The following is a 23057-nucleotide window of genomic DNA, read 5'->3' as shown; positions in this document are numbered from 1 at the left end:
TTTGAAGTATCATTATTACATTCTCTGTAGTTACATTTAGAGCTTTGAACTTGCAGCAGTCGAGAGTTTGCATTCACATTTATGAAGCTTAACCATCCGCATCTTGATAGTACTGTAATGTCAATGACGTACTTAGTGCTCGCAATACCTCTATTAGGCTGTAACACGATCATGTAAAATAGGTCATTGCAGTCGATTGATTGGTTTGGGCAAGGTCTGGGTGGTTGGAGATCCCGGTGGACTCGACATGACAACATCGTTCGCCGTCAATCAATCATCCAGATCGCGTACGACGACTTCCGTTACTTCACGCAGTTTTTTTACTCAGACAAGATTGCCGCCCAACCGCCACATCCAACCAACGTCCAACAGTATCCGAATATTCCCGACAGCGAAAATGGTTCAACTTCCTCATCCCTGACTGTGCGGGCCGTAGAGGCTCGTAATCGAGGCCCAGGGTCTCACGCCGCGTCCAAAATAACATAACATTGATAACCAGATCGGCATGTACATCCTCTTGAAAAACCAGACATGCGACGGCCAGTGATAGGGAATTTTTTTTCCTTTCCAGTCGTATGACGCTCACTCTCCTTCTGCTTGGCCCTATCACCTTGTACTTTACTGCGCTCGCTGCGTGGCACATCTTCCGACGGATCTTGCTGGCCAATGTTGTCTGCATCAATGATTTTCCTCTCCTTCGGAACGGCCGTCAAGCCCAAGACAAAGTTCGCGGAACGGCAGTTGTGTGCGGTGGAAGGTGGCCTTCTTTCCTCTTGGCGCCCCCTTTTAATTCACTGACTCCTTCGTTTCTTATGTAGCATCGCTGGCCTGTTGACAGCTCGTATCTGCCATGAACACTTTGAACGAGTTCTTGTCATCGAGGCCGAAGAATGGGCTGCCTCGGAGGATGCCCGTGCCGTCGACGGCTGGAAGGCCAATATGAAGCACCAACGGACGCGGATTATGCAGTTCAATTCTCTCCATGGTGTGCACCATCTTTCATCAGTTCCGTTGTACCAAGCCCCCTTTTTTTCAGGTAATCAGCCCTACATATACGCCGGCCTCCAAGTACTCTTCCCAAATCTTGCGGAGGAATGCGCGCGGTCTGATATCAGGTTTGTTCATCCCATTTCTTGTAACTGCCCTCATATTACCTCTCCATCAGAATCGCATCCCATAATCCTCTATTCAGTCTGTCTGGCGCAAGTTGGAAGCTACCATTCACTTCATATAAGGATGGCATTCTTCCACGAACTTTGCTTTGCGCTCGTCCGGGAACCGAAGCACTCCTTAGGTGCATTTTACCTAGATCAACGATCCACGATTACTGATTGAGTTGTTGTACTTTAGGCGATTAATCCTCGACAAGACAATTTACCCTAATATCGAGTATCTGGCGGGAACTGTCACAGATGTTGTCCCAGACCCTGCCAATGCATCTCGTCTAGGAAAAGTTGTGGTTCGCACCCGTTCAGGGATCCAAGAGGTGTCTGCCGCGCTTGTGGCTGATTGCACGGGGATTACTCGTGCAGGCCTCAAATGGCTGACGCGGCATGGCTACGGGGCGCCTTCGGAGCCGTTGCCGAAAGACAAACTGCCTTTGGATCAAATCAAGATCTCATTCGACCAAAAACTGCGTTACTCGACGATCATATTCAACCTCAGTCAAGAGTTCCATGATAGTTTGCCTCTTCCGGACGATCTCAAGCCTCTTCGGTCAATCATCAGCTTCCTCGAGGACCCAACGGAGGAGGTTCTGAAGCGCGGGAGGGCTTTTCTTTGTGTGATGAGATTCGATGCCAACATGCGTGAGTAATATTCTTTCTTTTTTGAAGGTTACAATCATACCATCATCTCCAGTTGTTGCGTTTGTCGGCCATTATGGAACTGTGCGGCCTCAACCGAGAAATGCGGCTGAGATGAAGGAGTATGTGCGCGACTTGCATGTAACGATACCGATACCAGAGTGGATCTTCGAGCTCTTCGATAAGCTCCAAGAAGTCGAGGACACAGACGCGACCCACTCGTTAGTTAGCGTTCGTGAGTGCTCCTTCCATTTCGTTTTACCTGACACAACTGAAAAAATGCAGCCCCGACAACTTACGTTCGTTACCATCTTGCGACTAATCTGCCTACCAATTTTATCGCACTGGGCGATAGTGTTATGACCGGTCTGTTACAACATCATTCCATGTTCCACCGTCTTACATAGTTCATACAGTCAATCCGCTGTTTGGAGAAGGATCGTCGAAAGTCATGCGCTGTGTAATGGCATTACACAAAACCTTATTCCGTGCCAAGGATACCTCTGGCACCAGTCTCCCAGAGTCCTTTTCCGAAGACTTCTTCAAGGAGGAGCATAGAAGGACAGACTGGTTATGGGAGAACACGCGCACTATGGGTATGACAATATGTTGTCGTCGTCGAAATAGCTAATTTTAAACAGACTATGGCGCACTCACCACGGAGCCCATCGCGGGTGACTCGTTGTCCAGAGGCGCATTTGCCAGATGGTATGCAACGCAGCTCCAACGGCTGGCAGTAACGGTGGGTACTTACTATCGATCCTTGGCATGATTTTTAAGACTGTTTCAAGGACAACCATGCCGGAAAAGTGATGTACCAGTCGGTAGTAGGATTTGCGACGCCAATTGACGCGTTGCATCCACATTTGCTCGCCAAAATTCTGTGGGCAGGTCTGCGGGCGTGAATTAAACTTAAATAATTTATCAAGGCTTGACCCTCAACGTTCAACAAGCAGTTATCGATACTTATTTTGCATATCTTTACTTAGTACACCCCAAATTTATGTAACGTTCCTTTTATTCTGCACTTTCTCTCGTTCGTCATGTGACAATTTGGCATCAATACACGACCACCATGATCCAAATTCCACCTGCAGAGCTCCAGCCCGACGTTGAAATGGATGAGAATGAAGTTGACGACGGTACTCAGGACGCCGGTATGTTGCAACCATCTCTCTCGGTGCTGTCTTTGCTTACCTTGAGATTACTCAGACGGCAATTCTGAAGTCAAGAAAAAGAAAAAGAAGAAGAAATCCAAGAAAAAGGCTACCAAACCCGTCCAAAGTGACCCTCCCCGCATCGGATTGTCGCAGTTCTTCCCTGATGGAGTTTACCCTGCTGGAGAAATCCAGGATTATAAGGACGAGTCCGTGGTGGCGATTTTTGCGATCTCAATGTGATTACTGATTTCCTCTAGCAATCTTTGGCGCAAAACATCGGAAGAGAAGCGCTATCTGGAACGGATGGCCATGGAAGACCCCGAAGCAACCTACGAAAGTATCCGCAAAGGCGCTGAAACACACCGACTCGTTCGTCAGCATGCGAGAAAGAACATACGCCCCGGGATGTCCCTCATGGACATTGCGGAAAACATCGAGGCTGGTGTGCGCGCGCTGGCCGAAGGTGACGGCCTTGACGCTGGAGTTGGGTTCCCTACTGGCCTCAATATTAACAACTGTGCTGCCCATTTCTCGCCGAATGCAGGTGATACGACTGGTAAGTTTGTCACGTTCTTACTGTTTCAATCGACTCATGTTCTGCAAGTCCTCAAGATGGGCGACATCCTCAAGGTGGACATTGGAGTCCATGTGAAGGGTCGAATTTGCGATTCTGCGTTTACCATGTCCTGGGCACCAGAATACGACCAGCTTTTGGAAGCCGTAAAAGCTGCGACAAACACAGGCATTCGCGTGGGTTCATTTACTCACACTAGCGCTCTTACCTTTATGAACTGCGCATTTCGTAGGAGGCTGGAATTGACGTTCGTCTCGGTGAACTCGGCGCTCTTATCCAGGAAACTATGGAGTCTTACGAAGTTGAAATCGGCGGAAAGGTCTACCCAGGTAAATTCTTCTTGCTTGCAGATCCAGTATAGTATCTGATTGTACTTTAGTGAAACCGATTTCCACTCTTTGTGGACATACCATCACTCCATACCAGATTCATGGGGGTGCGCGTGGAAAATCAGTGCCCTCGGTCCGGTCCAATGACCAAACTAAGATGGAAGAAGGCGAATATTTTGCTATCGAAACATTTGGATCGACGGGACGCGGTCGTGTTATTGAAAATGTGCGTGGCTTTGGCGTTCCACACATGAGAGATTTAACCTAGCTCAGGGCGACTGCTCACACTACGCCAAAATATACGATGCTCCAAATGTACCGCTGAGGTCCATTTTCTTTTCCTCAGGACACGAAGTCATACTTACACTTACAAGGCTCACAAGTGCGAAGTCACTGTTGAAAACGATCAATAAGAACTTTGGTACTCTACCATTCTGCAGACGATACCTCGATCGTCTTGGAGAGAGCAAATACCTGTTTGCTGTTCGTGTTGTCCTCCATAGCCCTATAATGCTGGCGCTGATTTCATCATAGCTAAACCACCTTGTTGCGCAAGGTGTTGTTGCCGACTACCCACCACTTTATGACCAAGTGAGTCTCGTTTGGCGACATTTCCTTCGTTCACTGGAACGCGCCATAGATCGGCAGTATGACGGCCCAATTCGAGCATACGATCATACTTCGCCCAACTTGCAAGGAGGTTGTGAGCAGGGGCGACGACTATTAAGAACCACAAGTAAGAGTGCTCATGCCATGCCTGTCCTCAGCGACTAATCCATCTCACGGACTACATCGGACTGACGATGCGCAACAAAGGGAAGAGAGCGAGTGGTGTCATGGGAGGAAATGTTCTCTGTTCAGCGGAGGATGGTTTCGTTGTAGCTGTTCTAAGACCTCGTGTATTCAAAGAATACCTTTGAATCACCGTCGTAGAATCGGTGTTTAGCATTGAGATGATGTCCCAAGTCCAAAATAGGCGCACAGTAACAATATAAGGGTCTCTTCCTCTTCATTGCTCGGCTTTTCGTGGCCGGAGTATGCGACACAGCGACAGTCGGTCAGTTAGACTCAGTTGCAGAACTGTCAAGCTTTATTACGTACAGTACACACCTCACCTTCGGTCTCCCACCGGGAATGTCTACCAACCGAGGCTTGCCCGAGTGGTCGACTGTTCTTTCTCTGAGCAGTCATCGTTGGCACAACTCAACAAAACTATGCTTGACTTCAGTGGCCAAACAGTCGTCATCACTGGTGCAGGAGGTGGATTAGGCAAAGCGTGTGTTGAACAAATCAGTCTTGCTTTCCTTGTCTCAACAAACACAAACATCGCAGATATGCACTCCTCTTTGGCTCAAGAGGCGCGAATATAGTCGTCAACGACTTCAATAAGAACGCGGCAGAAAAGGTTGTGGATGAAATAACAAAAGGCAGGAAGACTGCTTGTGTTGTTGTTATCCTCTGCCTCTGACTGGCTTTCAGCTGGAGGTAAAGCTGTCGTCAACTTTTCTTCAGCCACGGATGGAGAGGCCGTCATCAAGAGTGCTATCGACGCTTTCGGAACAGTGACTATCCTCATAAACAATGCTGGCTTTTTGAGGGACAAAGGGTGAGGTCGCTTTACAATTTCCGAGTCGATGATTCACCTGGAATAGTTTCAAGAAGATGACCGATGCAGAATGGGACCAAATAGTCGAGATCCATCTCAAAGCAGTATTTGCTTGCACGAAAGCCGCTTGGCCTATATTCCGCCAGCAAAAGTTCGGACGCATTGTAAATACAGCCAGTGCGGCCGGTCTATATGGTAGGTTATCTTCAGTCAAGTTTTATTTTCTCCCAACCGTTGTTGCAGGAAACTTTGGGCAAGCGAACTACAGTGCTGCAAAAATGGGGCTTATCGGCTTGACCAAGACTCTTGCTTTCGAAGGCGCAAAGTATAACATTCGCGCTGTAACCATCGCCCCAATTGCTGCGTCCCAGATGACGGCGACCATTATGCCTCCAGAAATGCTGGCAAATCTCCAGCCTACCTTGGTGGCCCCATTCGTGCTTGCCATCTCCCACCCTGATGGCCCTGCCGATGCATCTGGCAAGGTTTTCGAAGTCGGTGCTGGCTTCATTGCAGAGGTGCAATGGGAACGCAGTGCTGGTGCAATTTTCAAGACAGATTCCTCTTTTACCCCCTCCGCAGTAAGCAAGCAGCATCGTAGCTAAAAGTCTGCTCATACATCCTTTCCCAGGTCAAAGCCCGGTTTTCCGAGATCGCAGACTTCAGCCAACCACAATAGTCAGCAGTTTCCTGCGTATTTAGTTCTAAGCTTACGCACAATCCAGTCCAAAATCCTCTGTTGATTTTGACGCTCAAGTATCCTCTCGTCAAGCACACTTCATTTCAAGCCTCTGATTTATTGCAAGGGTTTTGTTGAAAAAGCTTCAAAAGCCCCACCAAATAAACAGGCGTCTTCAGCCGTGGATTTCAAGGGAAAGACCGTCATCATCACTGGCGCCGGCTCCGGTCTTGGTCGCACCTATGCTTTGATGTATACCCGGCTCGGTGCAAACGTCGTGGTCAATGATGTCAGCCCGAAGGCGGCCCAAGGCGTTGTCGAAGAGATCGCTGCAGCTGGTGGGAATGCAACTGCTGCTGTTTGTTCAGCGGAGGACGGCGACGCAATCGTGAAGACCGCACTTGACAAATACGGCTCCGTTCATGTTCTCGTCGCAAACGCGGGTATATTAAGAGACAAGTCGTTCCAAACCGTGACGGAACAGGAATGGGATATTGTCATGAATGTCCATCTTCGGTATATTGATATCGCTTTTTGCCCACGAAGAGAGCTAATTCGCACTCAGAGCAACATACAAGTGCGCAAAGGCGGTTTGGCCAGTCTTCCAAGAGCAGAAATATGGCCGAATCATAACTACCGCGTCGCAAGTGGGCATGTGTAAGTCACGTCTCTGCTGGGAATTTCGCGTTTGACGAGATGGCTCGCAAGATGGCAACTTTGGTCAAGCAAATGTGCAAATTTTCACTTGCCAACTCCGATCTAAGCTGACCCAGTCCAACAGTATGCGACTGCTAAATCAGGAATCATTGGGCTTATGCGCACCCTCTCCATCGAGGGCCGAAAATACAATATCCTCGCAAACGCGATTGCACCGTCAGCCGGAACCCCTATGACCAAGGCGGTTTGGTAAGTGCGCTGAGCTGTTATTCCATCTGAAAACAGCCGCTCATTTGTACATTGTCAAGGTCCCCAGAAGCTGTGGAGGCACTGAAGGTCCGTCTGCATCGTTCGTCTGCTTGCTGAAACTCAACCCATCCTAGCCAGACTACATTGCTCCTCTCGTCGGCTATTTGACCAGTCAGGGCAAGTCCCATACTGACCCTTATCCCACTGAAGAACTGACGCTGGTTCAGACAATACTGAAACCACTGGGGCGGTGTTCGAGATTCTCGGTGGCTGGGCTGCCCAAACACGATGGCAACGGTCGGGCGGCCACAGCTTCCCTGTGAAGGGGAAAGCACCATATACTCCAGAAGACGTTATCGCCAAGTGGAAGCAAATAACTGTCTTCGGTGAGTCTTGAAAGGCAACCATTCAATCTGCGCCACTAAGCGCGGCCTAGATCATCGGGCAACCCATCCAAGCACGACGGCTGAAGCGATGGAACAGGTGATGGCCAACTTCAGCAATAGTGGGGAGCCTGTCCCCGCTAAATTGTGAAACTGGCACAAATACATGTGTAGATAGACAAAACTCTTGAAAGTCCTTGGGCTTTAGACTTCAGACACATACTCGGGAGGCAGCTCAGATCGAGCAGTCTCTGGCCCTTGAGTAGGTGGCACTTTCTCTCCGAACCTGGATTTACGCCTGTTGGCCTGTCCGTCGCTAGCCGGAGCCCAACGGAACACGCTGACCCGCCTCAACTCCCGTCGCATCCTTTGCCGCAACCGGTACCGTCTGCAAATCAACCAGATGCAACCCGCAACCAAGAAGGATATTATAACTGATATCAAGACGGTGACGATTTGGTATTTTTGCGTTGAGACGTGTGCAGTAGTCATCGGTAGTTCGGGGGTTGGGCTGTCGTTCTTGGTAGGAAGAGAGGGAGTTGGCGATGGTGAAGAAAGAGCAGAAGATGTCTGTAGGGCTTCCGAGCTGGACATAGTAGCTGAACTAGCGCTCAGGCTGGAGGCCAGGGGGAGGGCAAGGGAAGCAGATGTTGTAGTGTTGACCGATACTGAAGTTGTTGGTTTCGATTTGAGGACAGCGGTTGTGTGGGGCTCCGATGGTGAGAAGTTTGTCACTTTCATGTTGAATCCGTCATCAAAGCTAGAGATAATTAGATCAGTTCTCAGCATTAACAAGGAGCGACACACGTGTAGCTCGCGAAATCGAATAAAAGTAATGACCCAGCAGCGCTATTAGTCGCGAGAATAACCGTATGCTCGCTTTGCTCGAGACCGTCGACGGAGAATACATTGGCACCGTAGATGAAATCCGTGGTGGACTTGTCTGGGACATGAAGGAATGTACCGGATGGATTTCCATCCACAAAAAAGGCGAAAGAGGATTGAGAAATGGTGTGATTGTCGATGAAATTGGCAAGGATGCAGAATATCGAGAGGGAAACGCCTAAAAACGGGGGTGAACAGTTTTCAAAATGCATTTGGCTGAGACAGACCAGTGAAAGACAGACTGATGGAGACTGGGGGTCCGTTTGGGGTCTGTGAGCTATCGTGCCACGTGCCATCGTGAACCTCGGAGGGATCGAGAACAACACGGCAAGTAGAGCAATTAGAGTTCTGAAGCGATATTGATATGGAGTAAATTGACCAAGTACCACTCACTTGGCTGAACTGGTTTGCAGGGGAGTAGAAAGGCACGACGCCAGTTGCAGAGTCCCCGTTGGTGTCGTCGATGGTGCGGCTCCGCAGTTCTGCCGATGACCCTTGGATCCAAACTGCAAAAGCCATTACCAACAAGGTATGCTGCCAGTGCATCGCGGGCTAGGGGATGGTTCAAAGAAGACCGCGCTGGGAAGACATTTTAGACCCTCTATCCCATCCCGTTCTGAAGATGGTTGCATCGTAGCGAAATCGTTGGTGATGGAACGCCTCACTGAGTGTCACATTCAAGTCACAATCTCAACACAGCCAGTGCCACAACGTGCTCAAATTGCTCTGCACCAACTCTGCACTCACCACCTCTTCAGATTGGCCGCGGCACCCCCGAAAACTTATCGGATATAGCGCCAGTAAGCCTCGACGCCCGCTTATCGATCGAGACCTTTATCCGCACAGCTCCATGTTGCTGGGGTTCGTCAACGACGAGAGATGGATTTGGGTTTGACTCCGAGTCGCCAGAACACGTGGGTCTCCCTCGCGCTTATCGTATCTCACTGAAGGTACCTTGCAAGAGTGGATGGGCTACTGCATCCCGTCACCAGTGCAGAAACCATCATCCCCTTGAGCCTTTTCCTCGCCGGGCAGTGCAGGCTTGTTTTATTTTGCTGAAATTCATGGTCCAAACAACCCCCAGACACCTCACTTCAAGTTGAAGAATTTTTTAGCGTTCTAAGCGACATACAGTAAGCAGGTATTTACTCATGTGACCGCGTCATCATCGCGCTATATGTCGCCATCGTGGTCTTTTCCTTCGCGTTTTTCCCTCTTCCAGTGACGACCAGGCTCGAAAATGGAGCGCCTACCCACAGAGCTTCATGAACTCATCCTGGATTCCGTTGCAACATCGCACTCCAAGGCCATTCGATCGTTATCGTTCGCGTCGCACTATTTCCACCATCTCGCATTGCCATACCGCTTCCACACAATCCGCCTCGACGCAGCTGAGCGGGTCGCAAGGCTTCGTCTTGAGTTGGAAGCTTTACCAGAACACAGAAGACGGATTTACCGCGTCTTTGTTGCGCTCCGTCGATCAAACTTGAGCGCCTTATCCCAGATATTGCGCATATTGCAGTTGTCAAGTAGGACTCTCCGTGACTTGGCTGTGATCGACACAGCTCATCTTGGTGCTACTGCCGCTTCTGCATTCGGTGCTGTTCTCCGCACAGCTGCACCATTCCAGGGCCTCGAAAGACTTACGCTTCGAGGACGTCATCCCGCACTTCCCTCCTCTGATAAGCACTTTCCTGCTCTCCGTTATCTGGACACTGGCGGGAATACTCATCCCATTGGACTACCGGTTCCTTGGTCCTGGCTGGGAAGTAGAGTAACAGTGCTTCGCGTGGTGGGGTTAAGCGCTGCACTGGGATTCGCAACAGAGCTCAGAAATGGGTTGGCCGCGATTCAAGCCCAAGGGGAAGGCATCGAATCATTTTCGATTGTCGTTGAACTCACTCGACAACCAGAGGTGAAGCTTGTGGGCAACTTTCGGGAGAAGACGATGCACCGCCAAGATGCGGAGATGCGCAGGATTCTGACAGAAATAGAACTCGTCGCGAAGTCCGCGAGAGAGAGGGATGCTCAAGCCGGACGTGTGCACGTGGATGTTCAGGTCGTTGTTGGTGGCGATGATTCAAATGCTGGAAGGATTGAGCAAGATTGGTTGGAGGGCGTAGATGATGTCAATAAGTAAATAATATCACTTAGACTGTAATATAGAAGTTGATAGAACATGACCAACTTGCCCACGATTGGCCTTGCGATTGGCACAAAATGCTATCGCCAAGAGTCCTTATGTTTGTGCAAGCCTGAAGGATCATGGATGGATCTAGAGGACGCCACTGACACGGGCTTCAAGTTGATTCGGTCTATCGATAATGAATCATCAACCCGTTGAAGTTGAACATTCAATATTCAATACTTGCTCGGTTCAGTCCGACAGACTACAGTCGGTCGAAAAACACCAACGTCCAATCGAAGACGTCTCTGGCCCCGGCGAGAGGGCCTGGGCACTGGTCATGACAGTTGTCAGTGACTGTGGACGCTGCAGAATCAGTGCAGATCAATTTGCAGTCATGAGTTGTTGAAGCAGAGCATGGTGAGAGGTTGGTTCTGTAATAAATGCTCGCCTGGGGCATGTACTCACTCTTTGCAGTTCCAGTTGCTTCCCTGATTTTCCATCGCAATTCGCCGTTCGGCAAACTGGAATTCAAAATGGGGACGGTAAGCGCGGAACACGGGCCGGCGGCCGTGGGTCCGCAAGCCAGATGCAGTCGATTGGCGGGAAAGGTACGCCGCCGCGTAACCCGCGTCCGGGCGGTGTCGTCCAAGCCCATTTACTTCGGAGCAGCTGTAGACAGTCTGTAGACACTGAACAGAGTGCGGAACATGAAGAAACAGGTTTTTCAACTAGAAAATTGTCGGAAGAGCATGAGGGTATCTGTAATGGACGGTTGGGTTCTTAGTCGCCAAAAGTTATCTTCCTTGGATTTATGAACTTGGTAGGCCGAAGAAACCGACTTGGCCTTGGCGTGCTCACTAATTGCACGTCCAACTGCCAATTTTAGAGATAAATAGATTACGGGGATTGGTCGCCGTGATCTCCAGAGCCACGGCAAAATGCGAGAAAATGTTCAAAGAAAGAATGGAGAAAGGAATTTTGAGAAACAGTGTGAGGCATCACGGATGGTGACAGCCACGGCTCTTCTAACCTGTCCTACACTATTCCCTGGGGGTTTACCACTACTACTTGCCTGCAAGATGGCAGAGACCGCTGAAAATCTAGCCCATTTCGCGTACAGCCGCCGCTGAGCCGCGTCTCCAATAAGCGCAAATCAGAGTGACATGGCACGAATCTCGACAACACGAGGCGTCCAGCCGACCTTGTTTCGAAACTCCTGTCAGGCACGGATCGCGAAAGGGAAAAATTGAGCGCATATATATCAAGGAGTCCCCCCTCAATGTCTTCCCCAGGTCGCCCCCGTCATGTCCTCGACACGTTCTGTATTGTCCCTTCTTTTAGTGGTTTCAGCGGTTTTCGCCCACCCTGCTGCTCATAATCACTCGCACCTCGTTAGTGCAGCCCCTCTCATCTCTTGACTCTCTCTCTCATCATGGCCGTATCCAGGAAGTCCGCGCTCCCCAAGTCTATGAGAGTTGCGTCAAGCCCAGGCAAATTGCGCTGACTTTTGTACGCCGTCATCGTGCTCCTTGCTCTTCGCGCCTGATGGCTTTTAGGACGATGGACCGTACGATCAACTCCGTAGCATATCCGACCAGTTTACTGCTGCTGGGGGAAAGGCTACCTTCTTCTGGAATGGCAGGTCTGCGACCGTATTGCGATAAAATCGACTGATTGGTTTGTCAGGAAACAACTACGATTGTCGGATTCGCGTTTAGTTATTGTCCCTGTTGTACTCATTAGCCCCCAGGTATCTACAACTCCCGCCGTATTGCCGACATCCAATACGTCTTCGCTGCTGGGCATCAGGTGCGTTCTATCTTGGGACAGTCGATCTTCTTTTGACTTTCTCTTATGTAGGTTGGAAGCCATACTTGGTCTCATATAGATCTCGCCGGTCTTTCAACCAACCAGGTCCACGATGCGATGTATCGTGTGGAGGAAGCTTTTTCTCGTATTCTCGGTACGACACTCTCTCCGATCTCTACTCTTCCTTCATGTTTCTCATTTGATGCCCAGGTATCCGGCCTGCCTTCATGCGCCCTCCCTTCGGCTCATACAACGGCAACGTCCAATCCGTCTCGATTGCTCGAGGACAATCTCTCGCTTTGTGGGACCAAGACACCGAGGATGCCAACGGCGCAAGTGTGTCGTTCTCCAAAGGCGTTTACAACAATGTTGCCAACTCCAATCTGAACAACGCCCTTATCCTGGAGCACGAAACAGTTGACACGACGCCCTCTCAGCTGGTGCCGTATGCTATTAACTTGTTCAAGAGCAAAGGATACCAAGTACGCTCTCTGCGTTGAGTTCTTGCTTATTATTGACCACAAGCCATCAGCTTGTGACTTTGGCGGAATGTCTTGGTGTTGCTCCCTACCAGATTGTTGGAGTTCCTCAACAACAAACCGTGCGTCTCGACGGTCTCGGTGTTCCTTTTTTCGCTGTTTTGATAAACGCTCAATAGTCTGCTTGGACTTGCAATGGCAGTCCTGGTCCCAACTCTGCTTGTGGAGGCTCAATCGCTTGCCAAACGGGCACACCCCCTGTCAACACTGGACCCAGCAACCCTTCCAATCCAGTTCCGAACCAATACATTCATCCTAGCGCTAACGCTGGCAAATGTCTTGCCGCCTCGTCGAATTCCGATGGCGCTACTGTCACTGTTCAAGACTGCAGCACCTCCGACGCACAATCATGGACCATCACCGGCACAGGCTCTCTTTCCGTTTTTGGCAATAAATGTCTCGACGTCCCTGGCGGCGCAACCGCTTCTGGCACCAAGCTTCAGGTCTGGACATGCTCGTCGGGTAATGGCAATCAGCAGTGGACTACCTCCGGTAACACGATCCAATGGGCCGGACACGACCAGTGCGTTGATTTGACGGAGGGGTCGGTCACCAACGGGAATCAGGTAATGCGCCTAAAACTTACATGCAACATCTTTTCTAACTGTGAGACAGATGCAAATATGGTCATGCACTGGCGGCCCGAACCAGCAGTTCACTCGTACGACTGGCGTCGGCTCTGGCAGTGGGGGCGGAGGTGGAGGCGGATCGGGAAAGACTATTCGCCCGAATGCAAGCGGCTCAACTTGTTTGTCAGCGTCGTCCAACTCCGATGGCGCGACCGTTGTGGTGCAGCCCTGTGGCAACGGCGCGGAGAACCAAGCATGGACCCAGAATGGCGCCACTCTTCTCGTATACGGAAACAAATGTTTGGATGTCAAGGACGGCAACACCGCCAACGGTGCCAAAATGCAAATTTGGACTTGCACTCGTATGCTTCTCTCTGTAACTCCCCCAGTTGATGCTGACCATCCTCCCATAGCTGGTCAAGGGAATGCAGCGCAGCATTTCACTATCACGGCTGCGAAGACGATTCAGTGGAGCGGCCAAACGAAATGCCTCGATTTGACAGAGGGAAGCCTCGCAACTGGTAACCAAATCCAGACGTGGGACTGCTCGCCGAACTCGACGCCCTACGCCAACCAAATTTGGAACTTCGTTTAAATTCCCAACGCCCACTAAATGGACTGATCAATGGACTTTTTTCTTTTCTGACGGACATATACGACTTACTTGGACGTTCCTCTTCACGATACATAGTTACGAACCTAGCATATCTTAATTACTTCCGAAGTCAGTTTGTTGACAATGGACAATTGGCACTTGCACTCCCTAAACATCTGGATTCTGAAAGCATCTCTGTCTTTGGTTGATGACATCAGATGACATCGATGACAAGTCACACCGAAAACTTTGAAAGGGAACCACGACCAGAACTTGGCCTCTCGATTTTTCCGCGCGCCGCAGTAGCGAATCTACTATCGATCGACTTTGCATTGGCATGGCGTGCATTCAGGGTACTTGGAACTCTTAAATTCTGGACGTCAAGTTTCCTGTAAGGTGCAGTCCCTCCACGCCAAGATACACCTTGTCAGGAGGATTACCGTCTTTCCTCGCCTCGCTGAGGATCCTCGGGAATTTGATCGTTCTCAGTAATTCGTCGAGGACACTGCAGCCGACCGAGCCTGGATATATTCTGATGTTTTGCAACGAAAAGAGGGGTTCCGCAGGAGCGCGGAGAGAAGCCAAAGAGTTCTAAACCCCTCTCTGGTAACTTGATTTGTTTCCTATTCATTTTCTCTCCTCTGACTTCGCATTGAAAAGGAAGGAAGTGGCGGATGCCTCCGCCGTCTACATTCATCGACGACCTTTTTCCCACTAGATGGACGCATTTCATACTTTCGGGTTCGTTCCTACCTTGGGGGGTTGCCGAATCTCCATCTGAAGCATTCCAACAGTGGCTACCTTGTGGGATCCTGGATCGCGTCTCTGCTTTATGGTAGTGCGCTTATCCAGGCTGTTCGCTATTTCTCCGGCTTTCCCGACGATACTTGGCTGCGGAAAGGCACCGTGATTCTTGCCTTAGTTTTTGGGCTTGTAGCGTTAATTGCAGATTATGGCAACGTTTACATTGTGAGTACCCGATATCGCTGCGCACGGCCGCACTCATCATGGCAACAGCCCCTCGTGTTATATTGGGGAAATACAAGTGGTCCCACGAAGATATACTGGTCGATTCCAACCTATGGCCCATTTAACGCTGCGGTGGGAGTGGTTGTGAACACTTATCTCATCACCCGTTTTTGGTCTCTGTGAGTGACGCACACCCACCACTGAACCGTTCTTCGAACATGATTATAGGTCCAAGAATATTATCATAACCATCATACTTTCAGTGCTTGTGCTACTTTCGGCATGTTCAAATTTTGCTTCTACCCCTTCCTACTCATAGAGGGACATAGCTTATTCTGACCCTTGTCGGGAGCATCATGCTGGGGACCACCGCGGGTACTTCTCCCGTGGGTCTTTGATTGATTTACGCCGTTGGTCACTGTCACTTACCATTCGCGACAGGGCACAATGCGAACCCGAGGAACTATTTGGGCCATCTCACTCGCTGCTTGTGGTGGGTGTTTGCTTCAAGATCCCCCTTTTTTGACCCAGTCAACCGACATAGATGTTGCTATTGCTGCTGCTCTCGTTTGGAAACTGAAGAAGATGAAGAGTGCCTTTAAATCCACCAACGGGTCCGTTTTTGTCCTTCCTGTGTCTTCCTCGCTGATCATATTTAGACTCATTCATCGTCTTATTATTGGCGCAGTACAAACTGGAGCAACAACAGCAGCGCTTGCGCTTTTGTTACTGGCTTTTTTCCTTCTGAACCCAACCAACAGCGGTCAGTACGCTTCTCGATATACACATAGGACGAGGGTTTCGCTTATCCCGTCTTGCTTCAGTCTCATCTATGTTCTTGTCTACCCTCGGACCATGCTATCTTCATACTCTTTTCATCAACTTCAACTCGAGGAGGGCCGCCAATGGCACTAGTGGCGCCTCAAGAACGACCTCTGACAGCAGGCCGCATATCAACACAATACTGGTGGACGGGATTCAGGTCCACCGAACGGCAATCGTCACGATGGACCCACCAGAGGTTGACAATAATGGCAGGTCACGAAGGATAGACATTGAGAGCGTCGGGGTCGATGGTGATTCTTACAGTGGCCAAAAGGTGTCGGAACTCTAGATTACAAAGTTGAAAATCTTGCATGTTTGACGAGTGTTTGACGCGGCTGACGTCATACTCTCGATTTTCTCGACCACCATGTTCCCACCATGATACCGCTCAGTTGCCTATATCTTATGCATGTTTGAAGTTGTGAGAGTCAGAGATCACACTGGGCCATTGGTACAAACCCTCTGGCAACAACGCTCAATACATCGACGATAGCGCATTCGACATTTTGTGTCGATCTTATTCGAGTTCTTTCACCATGGCCTCGAACCATAACTGATGGGTTCTGCAGGACGCGGCACGCCGTCACGGTGTGTGTCTGGTTTATTGGCGTTCAATTTGCCCTGAGCATTATTGACGCATAGCACAGATCAATATAGTTTCTCCCTTGCCCCCCACTACTAACTGACATCTGGATTGGATTTCTACGTGGAAGCAGCCAACATGTTCTTGACAGGAGGTGTCTGGAAGCAATGGGGGAGCAGGAACTGATTTAACCGTCTCCACACAAAGGGGAGTAAGTGAGGAAACGCCCTTCTGCCATCATTGTCCGTATGGAAGCATTCAAAGCCTTTGGGTGCGTAACTCTTGCGTACTCTTCCTGCCATCTCACCAGTGGTCTCCCAGTGGTCATGCCGTTGGCCCATGGATCGCATCTATCCTTTACGGCGGCGCTCTCACCCAGGCTATCCGTTATTTCCAAAGCTTTCCCGAAGACGGCTTGCTTCGCAAAGCGACGGTCAGCGCGGTGATGTTGTTCGGCCTCGTCGCACTTATTGCAGACTATGCCAACACGTACTTGGTCAGTAACCTAGGAGGATCGTCTTGTTTCTCGATAATGACTGCTCGCAGACGCTCGTAACGCATTGGGGAGATCGAAACCTTTTGAATCAAGTCTTTTGGACGATACCAACCTACATAACGTTCAACGGAGTAATCGGCGTGGTCGTCAACGCGTACCTCGTCAGTCGTATCTGGGCCTTGTAAGCATTTTATCTATGGGTATATCGTCCCGTTGATATTCGTCAACAGCACAAAAAATGCTGTTCTCTCTCTTTTCCTTTTGTTCCTTGTGCTTGCCTCGGTCCGCTCCATGTCTGTCTGTCTGTCATTAAACCTGACGAAATCTAGTTCGCGCTTCTGGTCACGGGAAGTGTAATGCTCGGGGTGAATACTGAGCAGACGAAGGCTACAGGCGTGAGTGCCAGCGGTTACTTCCGTTTTCGCATCTAATACACTTCATAAATAGAAAACGTTCTCAACGATATTGATAGTCTGGGCCAGTATCCTCACAGCCTTGGGTCATTTCCGTCTCTAGGAACCTGATAATGTGGTAACTCATTTCCCTTGCAAACAGATATTTCAATTTCCGCCGTTCTCGTCTACAAGTTGCGGGGGATGAAAACTACGTTTCAATCTAAGAACAAGTCTGCATCTTGGATTCCTTTCTTATATAAGCTCAATGCTCCTCAGTTTGATCCAACGACTTATGTTTGGTGCCGTTCAAACTGGCATGACCACTGCAATCGTCACAGTATTTCTCCTTGTGTTTTTCTTGACCCATACCAATACCAGTCGTAAGTGCTCTTGCTACCTTCATATATTGACGATAGCTTGAACCGTTTCAATAGTTCCTCTCATGTTCCACACAATACTTGGACCCTGCTCTCTTCACACCTTGTTCGTCAACCTGCTTTCGCGACGCGTCGCCGGCAGTCCGAGTGGCGCAACACGGACAATGTCCGATTCGCGGCAAAACATGAATAACACGATTGTCATGGAGGGCATTCAAGTTCACCGAACCGCCATTGTTACGATGGACACCCCGCGCGATGATGCCGCCAGGTCGAGGAGAGTGGAAATCGAGGGTGTCAAGAAGGCCGAGGTTGACAGCGACTCGTATAACGGGCAGAAGGTTCCCGTTGAAGCATTCTGAATCCGGATTGTGGGTAGTTCTTGAATGCTTCCATAATAGGTCCGCATAATAGAGGGGTACTAGTATATCCCTTGCTTCTTTATGTTGTTGTTGTTACACGGTAATATTGCTTCCCCAGAGACCTATTGTTCCATTTGCTGCTTCCATATTCCTAAACCTCCGTAAGGGTTTAAAATTCTATCAGATCAACCCGAGACATGCAAAAGAAACTTGCAAGAGCATCATTCCATCCTTATCTTATCTTATCATAGTCATTTTATTTTATCTTATTTCATTGCAGTTTCGCACGTTCGGAATCATCCAGAGACTCTGGCGTCCTTCCTTCCAAGCGTCACAACCAGGATAGATTGCATCCATACCAGCGCTTACTTGCAAATATGGCCGCCGCCCTGAACTCACCCAACTGAGTGAGAAGCAGTCAGTCTGACACGACCGACAATAAACGTCTAAATTAGCGCTCCGCAGGCTATGCTGCTCGCAAGAACCAGTACCAACTCTTGCTTACGAACAACTACGACCACGACCCGATTATGCCTTTGAAAGCCTCTGTTTCGCGCGCCTCGCTCGGTTCTCGTCGCCCACTCACGCTCGCTGATACAAAGTTCTTTGAGAAGGACGCCGACTTCCCTAAACCCGACAAGGAGTCTCGCGCTTATGATGTGCGCCAGTTTTTGACGGCCACTGAGGTCTTCATTTCGATTTTTGGTCTGTCATTTTTTGGTCTTGGAGGACAATGCTTACGCACCTTTGTCTTGTTGAAGACATCCTGGGCCTTTCCGCATTTTCCGTCATCAAGAACGATTTTCAGGAGAATATCAAGGTCGGTGTTCAAGTTGGACCCTGTTGACGAGCATGACTTCAGATGATTCCCTAGATTGCGCGCACGATTCTGGAGAAGGACATGTCTATCGCCAGCCTCCAACAGGTGGCAGGATCCGGTGCTCCAGCGAAGCTGAACAAAGCTGTCCTGAGCGAGCTCCGCAATCTGTGTTTCCTCTGCAAAGCATTGGACGACACAATGCCTACCGGAGCACAGAAGCCGCTTGAGCCTGCGGCTGCATTCTCCGCATCATACAAAAAGTACCTCCAGAAACACCACAACATGGTCGACACGAGTTTGTATTCCGTATGTGGCCATTCGGAATGACATGACAATAACCAAGAAAATATCAGGCTGCGATTGACGCATGTCCTTCCCGCGAAAGCTTCATTCAGGCAATTGGAGGAGATTCGGAGGACCTGAAGAGTCGCGTCAAGGCGCTCTCAGAGATTCTAACGGCGATGGCAGCTCCCGATGCATTTGGAGACAAACTAAAATGGCCTTAGGCTGCGACATGGGATTGCAATGACACATACCTACAGCGAACTTTGTATCGCGGACTTTGAAAGACGATTTCGGATGTTTAGTGGTTTGCCGCCTGTGGTTGTAAACTTGGAATGTGGCCAAATACGGAGTTCTTCTGACTAGGTTGGGACATCGCTTAGCCGCGCGTTCGCGGGTAAGACAGATAAGGAGCCAGTGACCTATCTGCTGGACAGCAAGCAGGTTCTTCCGACGCGGTACTTGGTACACTGAATTTAGTCGTGAGCAGAGTCCATACAATTTGGGGTCAGTGACACTGTCTTGGAGATGATCAAGTGCCTCGAAACACTATCTTGGTGTGTCTGTCGGTAGTTTGACTGCACCCAAATCTCCGGTCGGAAGGTGATTTGCGCATATTCTTGCCAAAGTTAAGCGCTCAAGCCAGTGATTAAGACGCTTCAGAGGCTTTCAACCAGCGCTTCCCCCCCCCACGCCAATGCATCTCCCTGGAGCATTACTCGCCAACAGTACTGGCCCCCGGAGCAATACAGCGACTTGCGACGATCTCAACCATTGTCGAAAACCATCGCATATTGTCTGGAGTTGCCTTTCGACCATCTTCATCTACACCTATGTCTCTATGCACCTGAACGCTCCGAGTCCTCGCAAGGGGATCCTGCGGCGCTGTGCTCGCGTCATCAAGATGATGATGTTCGCCTTCGTTGCCCCAGAACTCTTCGTGGGTTTCGCCTTCCGCCAGTTTTGTACCGCGTCTAGATTTATGGAAGGTCAGCGAATATAAACCCACGGGATATTCGAGCACTGACAACAAGACAATAAGGCTTTCGTCAAGATCCTAATGCTTCTCATCCCGAGTTCCATGAGGATCGCGAGGCGACGAGAACAGAGGGCTTCTTCTTTGCGATGGGCGGGTTTGCAAGCACCGATGGTCACCCCATTGTGATGCTATCCGATTTTCGCGAGTACAGATACCCCAAAGGAGACCTCGTTGACCCTAGGCCGTGGCTACGCCGAAAAAAAAGTGAAATTGTGGACGCAGTTCGCAGCCTGTTACCTAAACAAACTGAGGACCACGAAGAGCCTGAGGAACATCCAGCACTCCTCATGACACCCCGCGAGCGAATGGTGGCCGATATCAAAGACAAGAGCAACAAAAACCTATTGGCCAAAGCGTTTGCAGTTTTGCAAGGCTTTTGGTTCATTTTCCAATGCGGGTTTCGCTTGAACCAGCGTCTGCCATTGACGCAACTCGAGGTGATGACAGTTGCCTATGGCGGCGTCAATATCTTCATTTGGTCGCTTTGGTGGTACAAACCCATTGGTGTCGACCAACCAATCCGGCTGCTGCGTGTTGATGAAGAGGAGGAAGACGAAGACTACGTCCAGATCATCGAAAATAAAGAGCGGCCAAAGAGAGCGATGCTGCACATTCGCGCAATGAGCATGATTATGGGCTTTTATCCGCTTTACAAGCCGACCATCGACCATTCGGTGCCAGAGTTTTGGTCTTCAGATCCGACAACAGCTGATATCAACCGGGGTTTCATTGTAGAGTGCGCGGTGGGCTGTCTTTTTGGATGGATTCATGTCGCAGCTTGGAACTCGGATTTTCGCACTCCGGTTGAGTTGTGGATCTGGAGAGGCTCCGCAGTTGCGGTTACGTGTGTGCCTCTTCTCTTCGCCGTCCTCATATTGCTTCCCGGAAGCGGGCGGATATTCCAGCGCTTCTTTTTCTACACGGTCTGTGCGCCGCTGTTTATTCTCTATGCCACTGGGAGATTGCTTCTTGTTGGTATTGCGTTTGCCGCATTGAGAGCGCTACCGGAGCCGGCATTGGAGGATGTTTCTTGGAGTTCATGGTTCCCGCACATAACCTGAAGGAGTCCGTTGTGATACATGGAAATTAATGTATTTGTTGTTCAAACAAGGACGAAAGTTGTGGTCAAGTGGTTGAGGGCCTGACGTAAGCAAATTTGTGACCGCCACGTCTATGATTTTCATAACTTTCTTTCCTTCTCATCTCCTCTTCCGCTCGTTCACCCACCATGAGCGGATGTACGTATGAAGCACTACTCACTTACAAGCGTCTCTAACCTATTCAAAAGTTCGGTTCCTCAATCTCGTCCGGCCATTCCTTCCGATTCTGCCAGAAGTCGCGTCTCCAGACCGCACGGTCTGTCGTGCTCTGTACTCGTGTCACCATCTCTTCTGACCTACCGACCAGGTTCCTTTCCAGCAAAAGATACTATGGACCTCTGTGACGCTCCTCATCTTCTTGGTTTGCTCCCAAGTGCCCTTGTATGGTATCATGTCGTCCGACTCGTCCGACCCGCTCTACTGGATGCGGGTCATCCTTGCCTCTAACCGAGGAACTCTTATGGAGCTTGGTATCACCCCAATCATCACTTCTGGCATGATAATGCAGTTGTTGGCTGGCGCGAACCTCGTTGACGTGGACTTCAGTCTGAAGGAGGACCGAGCACTTTTTGGTGGTGCTCAAAAACGTGAGTGACCTGTGTGGCGTTGTATGCAGGAGAGCTAAAAATTAGTCAGTCTTTGCCCTCATCATCGCCCTCGGCCAAGGAATCGTCTACGTCATGTCGGGCCTTTATGGCCAGCCCAGCGAGCTCGGCGCTGGCGTGTGTCTCCTGCTCATCGTCCAACTTGTTGCGGCGGCCATGATTGTTATTCTTCTGGATGAGCTCCTCCAAAAGGGTTATGGTCTTGGATCTGGAATCTCGCTTTTCATTGCGACCAACATTTGCGAGTCGATTGTTTGGAAGGCCTTTTCCCCTACGACTGTCAACACCGGTCGTGGACCCGAGTTCGAAGGCGCTATTGTCGCTCTTTTCCATCTCCTCTTCACCTGGAATGACAAGGCACGCGCTCTCCGCGAAGCCTTCTGGCGGGACCGTCTCCCCAATGTCATGAACCTCGTCGCAACCGCCGTTATTTTCGGCGCCGTCATTTACCTCCAAGGCTTCCGTATCGAAATCCCGGTCAAGAGCAACCGCTTTAGAGGCCAACGTGGATCGTACCCCATCAAGCTCTTCTATACCTCCAACATGCCTATCATGCTGGAATCTGCGCTCACGTCCAACGTATTCATTCTCTCTCAAATGCTCGCAAACCGCTACCCCAGCAACCTCTTCGTCAGGCTGCTCGGCGTCTGGGAGCCGATGGAGGATTCTCAACAGCTTGTGGCCACTTCCGGAATCTCCTACTACATGTCACCTCCGCATACTCTGAAAGAGGCCCTGGTCGACCCGATCCATACGGTTATCTACATCATCTTCATGCTGTCTGCATGCGCATTATTCTCAAAGACCTGGATTGAGGTTTCCGGTTCAGGCCCACGCGACATCGCCAAGCAATTGAAGGACCAGCAAATGGTCAACCAATTCATGTCGTTTTCCACATTCTAGCTCACCCATTTTCCAGGTTATGGCCGGACATCGCGAAGGTTCAATGTACAAGGAACTGAAGCGTATCATCCCGACTGCTGCAGCTCTTGGTGGCGCCATTCTTGGACTGCTCTCCGTCGTTGCGGATCTGATGGGTGCCATTGGCAGTGGAACTGGTATTCTTATGGCTGTTACTACCATTTACAGCTGTTCGTCCTTTCTCTTCTCCTACTCTCCCTTTGTGCTGACAGCTTGCTACCAGACTGGGAAATTGGTATCCGTGAATCTGGTGGCCCTGAGATGGCTGCATTCGGGGATCTTCTTTGAGTATTGGGGTCTGGACGGAAGATGTTGG

At 50.0% G+C, this 23057-nt stretch overlaps 11 protein-coding genes across 11 annotated transcripts; 10 read left to right on the top strand and 1 right to left on the bottom strand.

The window, feature by feature from the left end:
* Positions 1–575: 575 nt before the first annotated feature.
* MIND_00377500 (uncharacterized protein) lies at positions 576–2710 on the top strand (the record flags this gene model as incomplete). Its single annotated transcript, XM_037360610.1, has 10 exons — positions 576–757; positions 819–985; positions 1037–1115; positions 1166–1294; positions 1351–1808; positions 1861–2040; positions 2091–2171; positions 2222–2401; positions 2447–2547; positions 2597–2710. The coding sequence occupies 10 exons, from the start codon at positions 576–578 to the stop codon at positions 2708–2710; spliced, it is 1671 nt and encodes a 556-aa protein (XP_037223495.1).
* A 152-nt stretch (positions 2711–2862) lies between these two features.
* MIND_00377400 (Methionine aminopeptidase 2) lies at positions 2863–4595 on the top strand (the record flags this gene model as incomplete). Its single annotated transcript, XM_037360609.1, has 10 exons — positions 2863–2962; positions 3018–3171; positions 3223–3521; positions 3570–3715; positions 3772–3868; positions 3919–4094; positions 4142–4194; positions 4243–4351; positions 4403–4459; positions 4509–4595. The coding sequence occupies exons 1-10, from the start codon at positions 2881–2883 to the stop codon at positions 4593–4595; spliced, it is 1260 nt and encodes a 419-aa protein (XP_037223494.1). The 5' UTR covers positions 2863–2880.
* A 310-nt stretch (positions 4596–4905) lies between these two features.
* Positions 4906–7593, top strand: MIND_00377300 (Peroxisomal hydratase-dehydrogenase-epimerase; the record flags this gene model as incomplete). The annotated part of the gene is made up of 15 exons (XM_037360608.1): positions 4906–5144; positions 5201–5310; positions 5348–5474; positions 5521–5669; positions 5718–6055; positions 6106–6152; positions 6200–6230; positions 6281–6669; positions 6719–6810; positions 6862–6884; positions 6935–7059; positions 7119–7146; positions 7194–7230; positions 7287–7445; positions 7496–7593. 15 exons carry the CDS (start codon positions 4906–4908, stop codon positions 7591–7593), a joined length of 1992 nt encoding a protein of 663 aa, XP_037223493.1.
* Positions 7594–7646: 53 nt separating this feature from the next.
* On the bottom strand, positions 7647–8873 carry MIND_00377200 (uncharacterized protein; the record flags this gene model as incomplete). The annotated part of the gene is made up of 4 exons (XM_037360607.1): positions 7647–8202; positions 8250–8505; positions 8555–8675; positions 8721–8873. 4 exons carry the CDS (start codon positions 8871–8873, stop codon positions 7647–7649), a joined length of 1086 nt encoding a protein of 361 aa, XP_037223492.1.
* A 694-nt stretch (positions 8874–9567) lies between these two features.
* Positions 9568–10467, top strand: MIND_00377100 (uncharacterized protein; the record flags this gene model as incomplete). Its single annotated transcript, XM_037360606.1, has 1 exon — positions 9568–10467. One exon carries the CDS (start codon positions 9568–9570, stop codon positions 10465–10467), a length of 900 nt encoding a protein of 299 aa, XP_037223491.1.
* A 1292-nt stretch (positions 10468–11759) lies between these two features.
* On the top strand, positions 11760–13967 carry MIND_00377000 (Glycoside hydrolase/deacetylase; the record flags this gene model as incomplete). Its single annotated transcript, XM_037360605.1, has 11 exons — positions 11760–11846; positions 11902–11964; positions 12012–12097; positions 12142–12167; positions 12206–12264; positions 12316–12418; positions 12475–12746; positions 12797–12865; positions 12923–13369; positions 13419–13734; positions 13786–13967. The coding sequence occupies 11 exons, from the start codon at positions 11760–11762 to the stop codon at positions 13965–13967; spliced, it is 1710 nt and encodes a 569-aa protein (XP_037223490.1).
* Positions 13968–14685: 718 nt separating this feature from the next.
* MIND_00376900 (uncharacterized protein) lies at positions 14686–16050 on the top strand (the record flags this gene model as incomplete). The annotated part of the gene is made up of 8 exons (XM_037360604.1): positions 14686–14708; positions 14762–14936; positions 14985–15115; positions 15165–15220; positions 15266–15429; positions 15468–15550; positions 15596–15699; positions 15761–16050. The coding sequence occupies 8 exons, from the start codon at positions 14686–14688 to the stop codon at positions 16048–16050; spliced, it is 1026 nt and encodes a 341-aa protein (XP_037223489.1).
* A 542-nt stretch (positions 16051–16592) lies between these two features.
* MIND_00376800 (uncharacterized protein) lies at positions 16593–17974 on the top strand (the record flags this gene model as incomplete). Its single annotated transcript, XM_037360603.1, has 9 exons — positions 16593–16615; positions 16666–16840; positions 16891–17021; positions 17071–17122; positions 17170–17235; positions 17288–17339; positions 17396–17465; positions 17512–17615; positions 17670–17974. 9 exons carry the CDS (start codon positions 16593–16595, stop codon positions 17972–17974), a joined length of 978 nt encoding a protein of 325 aa, XP_037223488.1.
* A 530-nt stretch (positions 17975–18504) lies between these two features.
* Positions 18505–19300, top strand: MIND_00376700 (uncharacterized protein; the record flags this gene model as incomplete). The annotated part of the gene is made up of 4 exons (XM_037360602.1): positions 18505–18679; positions 18736–18794; positions 18849–19100; positions 19148–19300. The coding sequence occupies 4 exons, from the start codon at positions 18505–18507 to the stop codon at positions 19298–19300; spliced, it is 639 nt and encodes a 212-aa protein (XP_037223487.1).
* A 473-nt stretch (positions 19301–19773) lies between these two features.
* On the top strand, positions 19774–21176 carry MIND_00376600 (uncharacterized protein; the record flags this gene model as incomplete). Its single annotated transcript, XM_037360601.1, has 2 exons — positions 19774–20065; positions 20119–21176. The coding sequence occupies 2 exons, from the start codon at positions 19774–19776 to the stop codon at positions 21174–21176; spliced, it is 1350 nt and encodes a 449-aa protein (XP_037223486.1).
* Positions 21177–21343: 167 nt separating this feature from the next.
* MIND_00376500 (Protein transport protein Sec61 alpha) lies at positions 21344–23029 on the top strand (the record flags this gene model as incomplete). The annotated part of the gene is made up of 6 exons (XM_037360600.1): positions 21344–21353; positions 21404–21471; positions 21523–21802; positions 21852–22690; positions 22740–22911; positions 22965–23029. 6 exons carry the CDS (start codon positions 21344–21346, stop codon positions 23027–23029), a joined length of 1434 nt encoding a protein of 477 aa, XP_037223485.1.
* Between the last annotated feature and the right edge of the window lie 28 nt (positions 23030–23057).

This window comes from Mycena indigotica, assembly GCF_014461135.1.
Source record: "Mycena indigotica strain 171206Taipei chromosome Unknown Mind.scaff0003, whole genome shotgun sequence".
In the NCBI taxonomy this organism is placed as follows: Eukaryota; Fungi; Basidiomycota; class Agaricomycetes; order Agaricales; family Mycenaceae; genus Mycena; species Mycena indigotica.
This window is presented reverse-complemented; position numbering and strand designations above follow the sequence as displayed.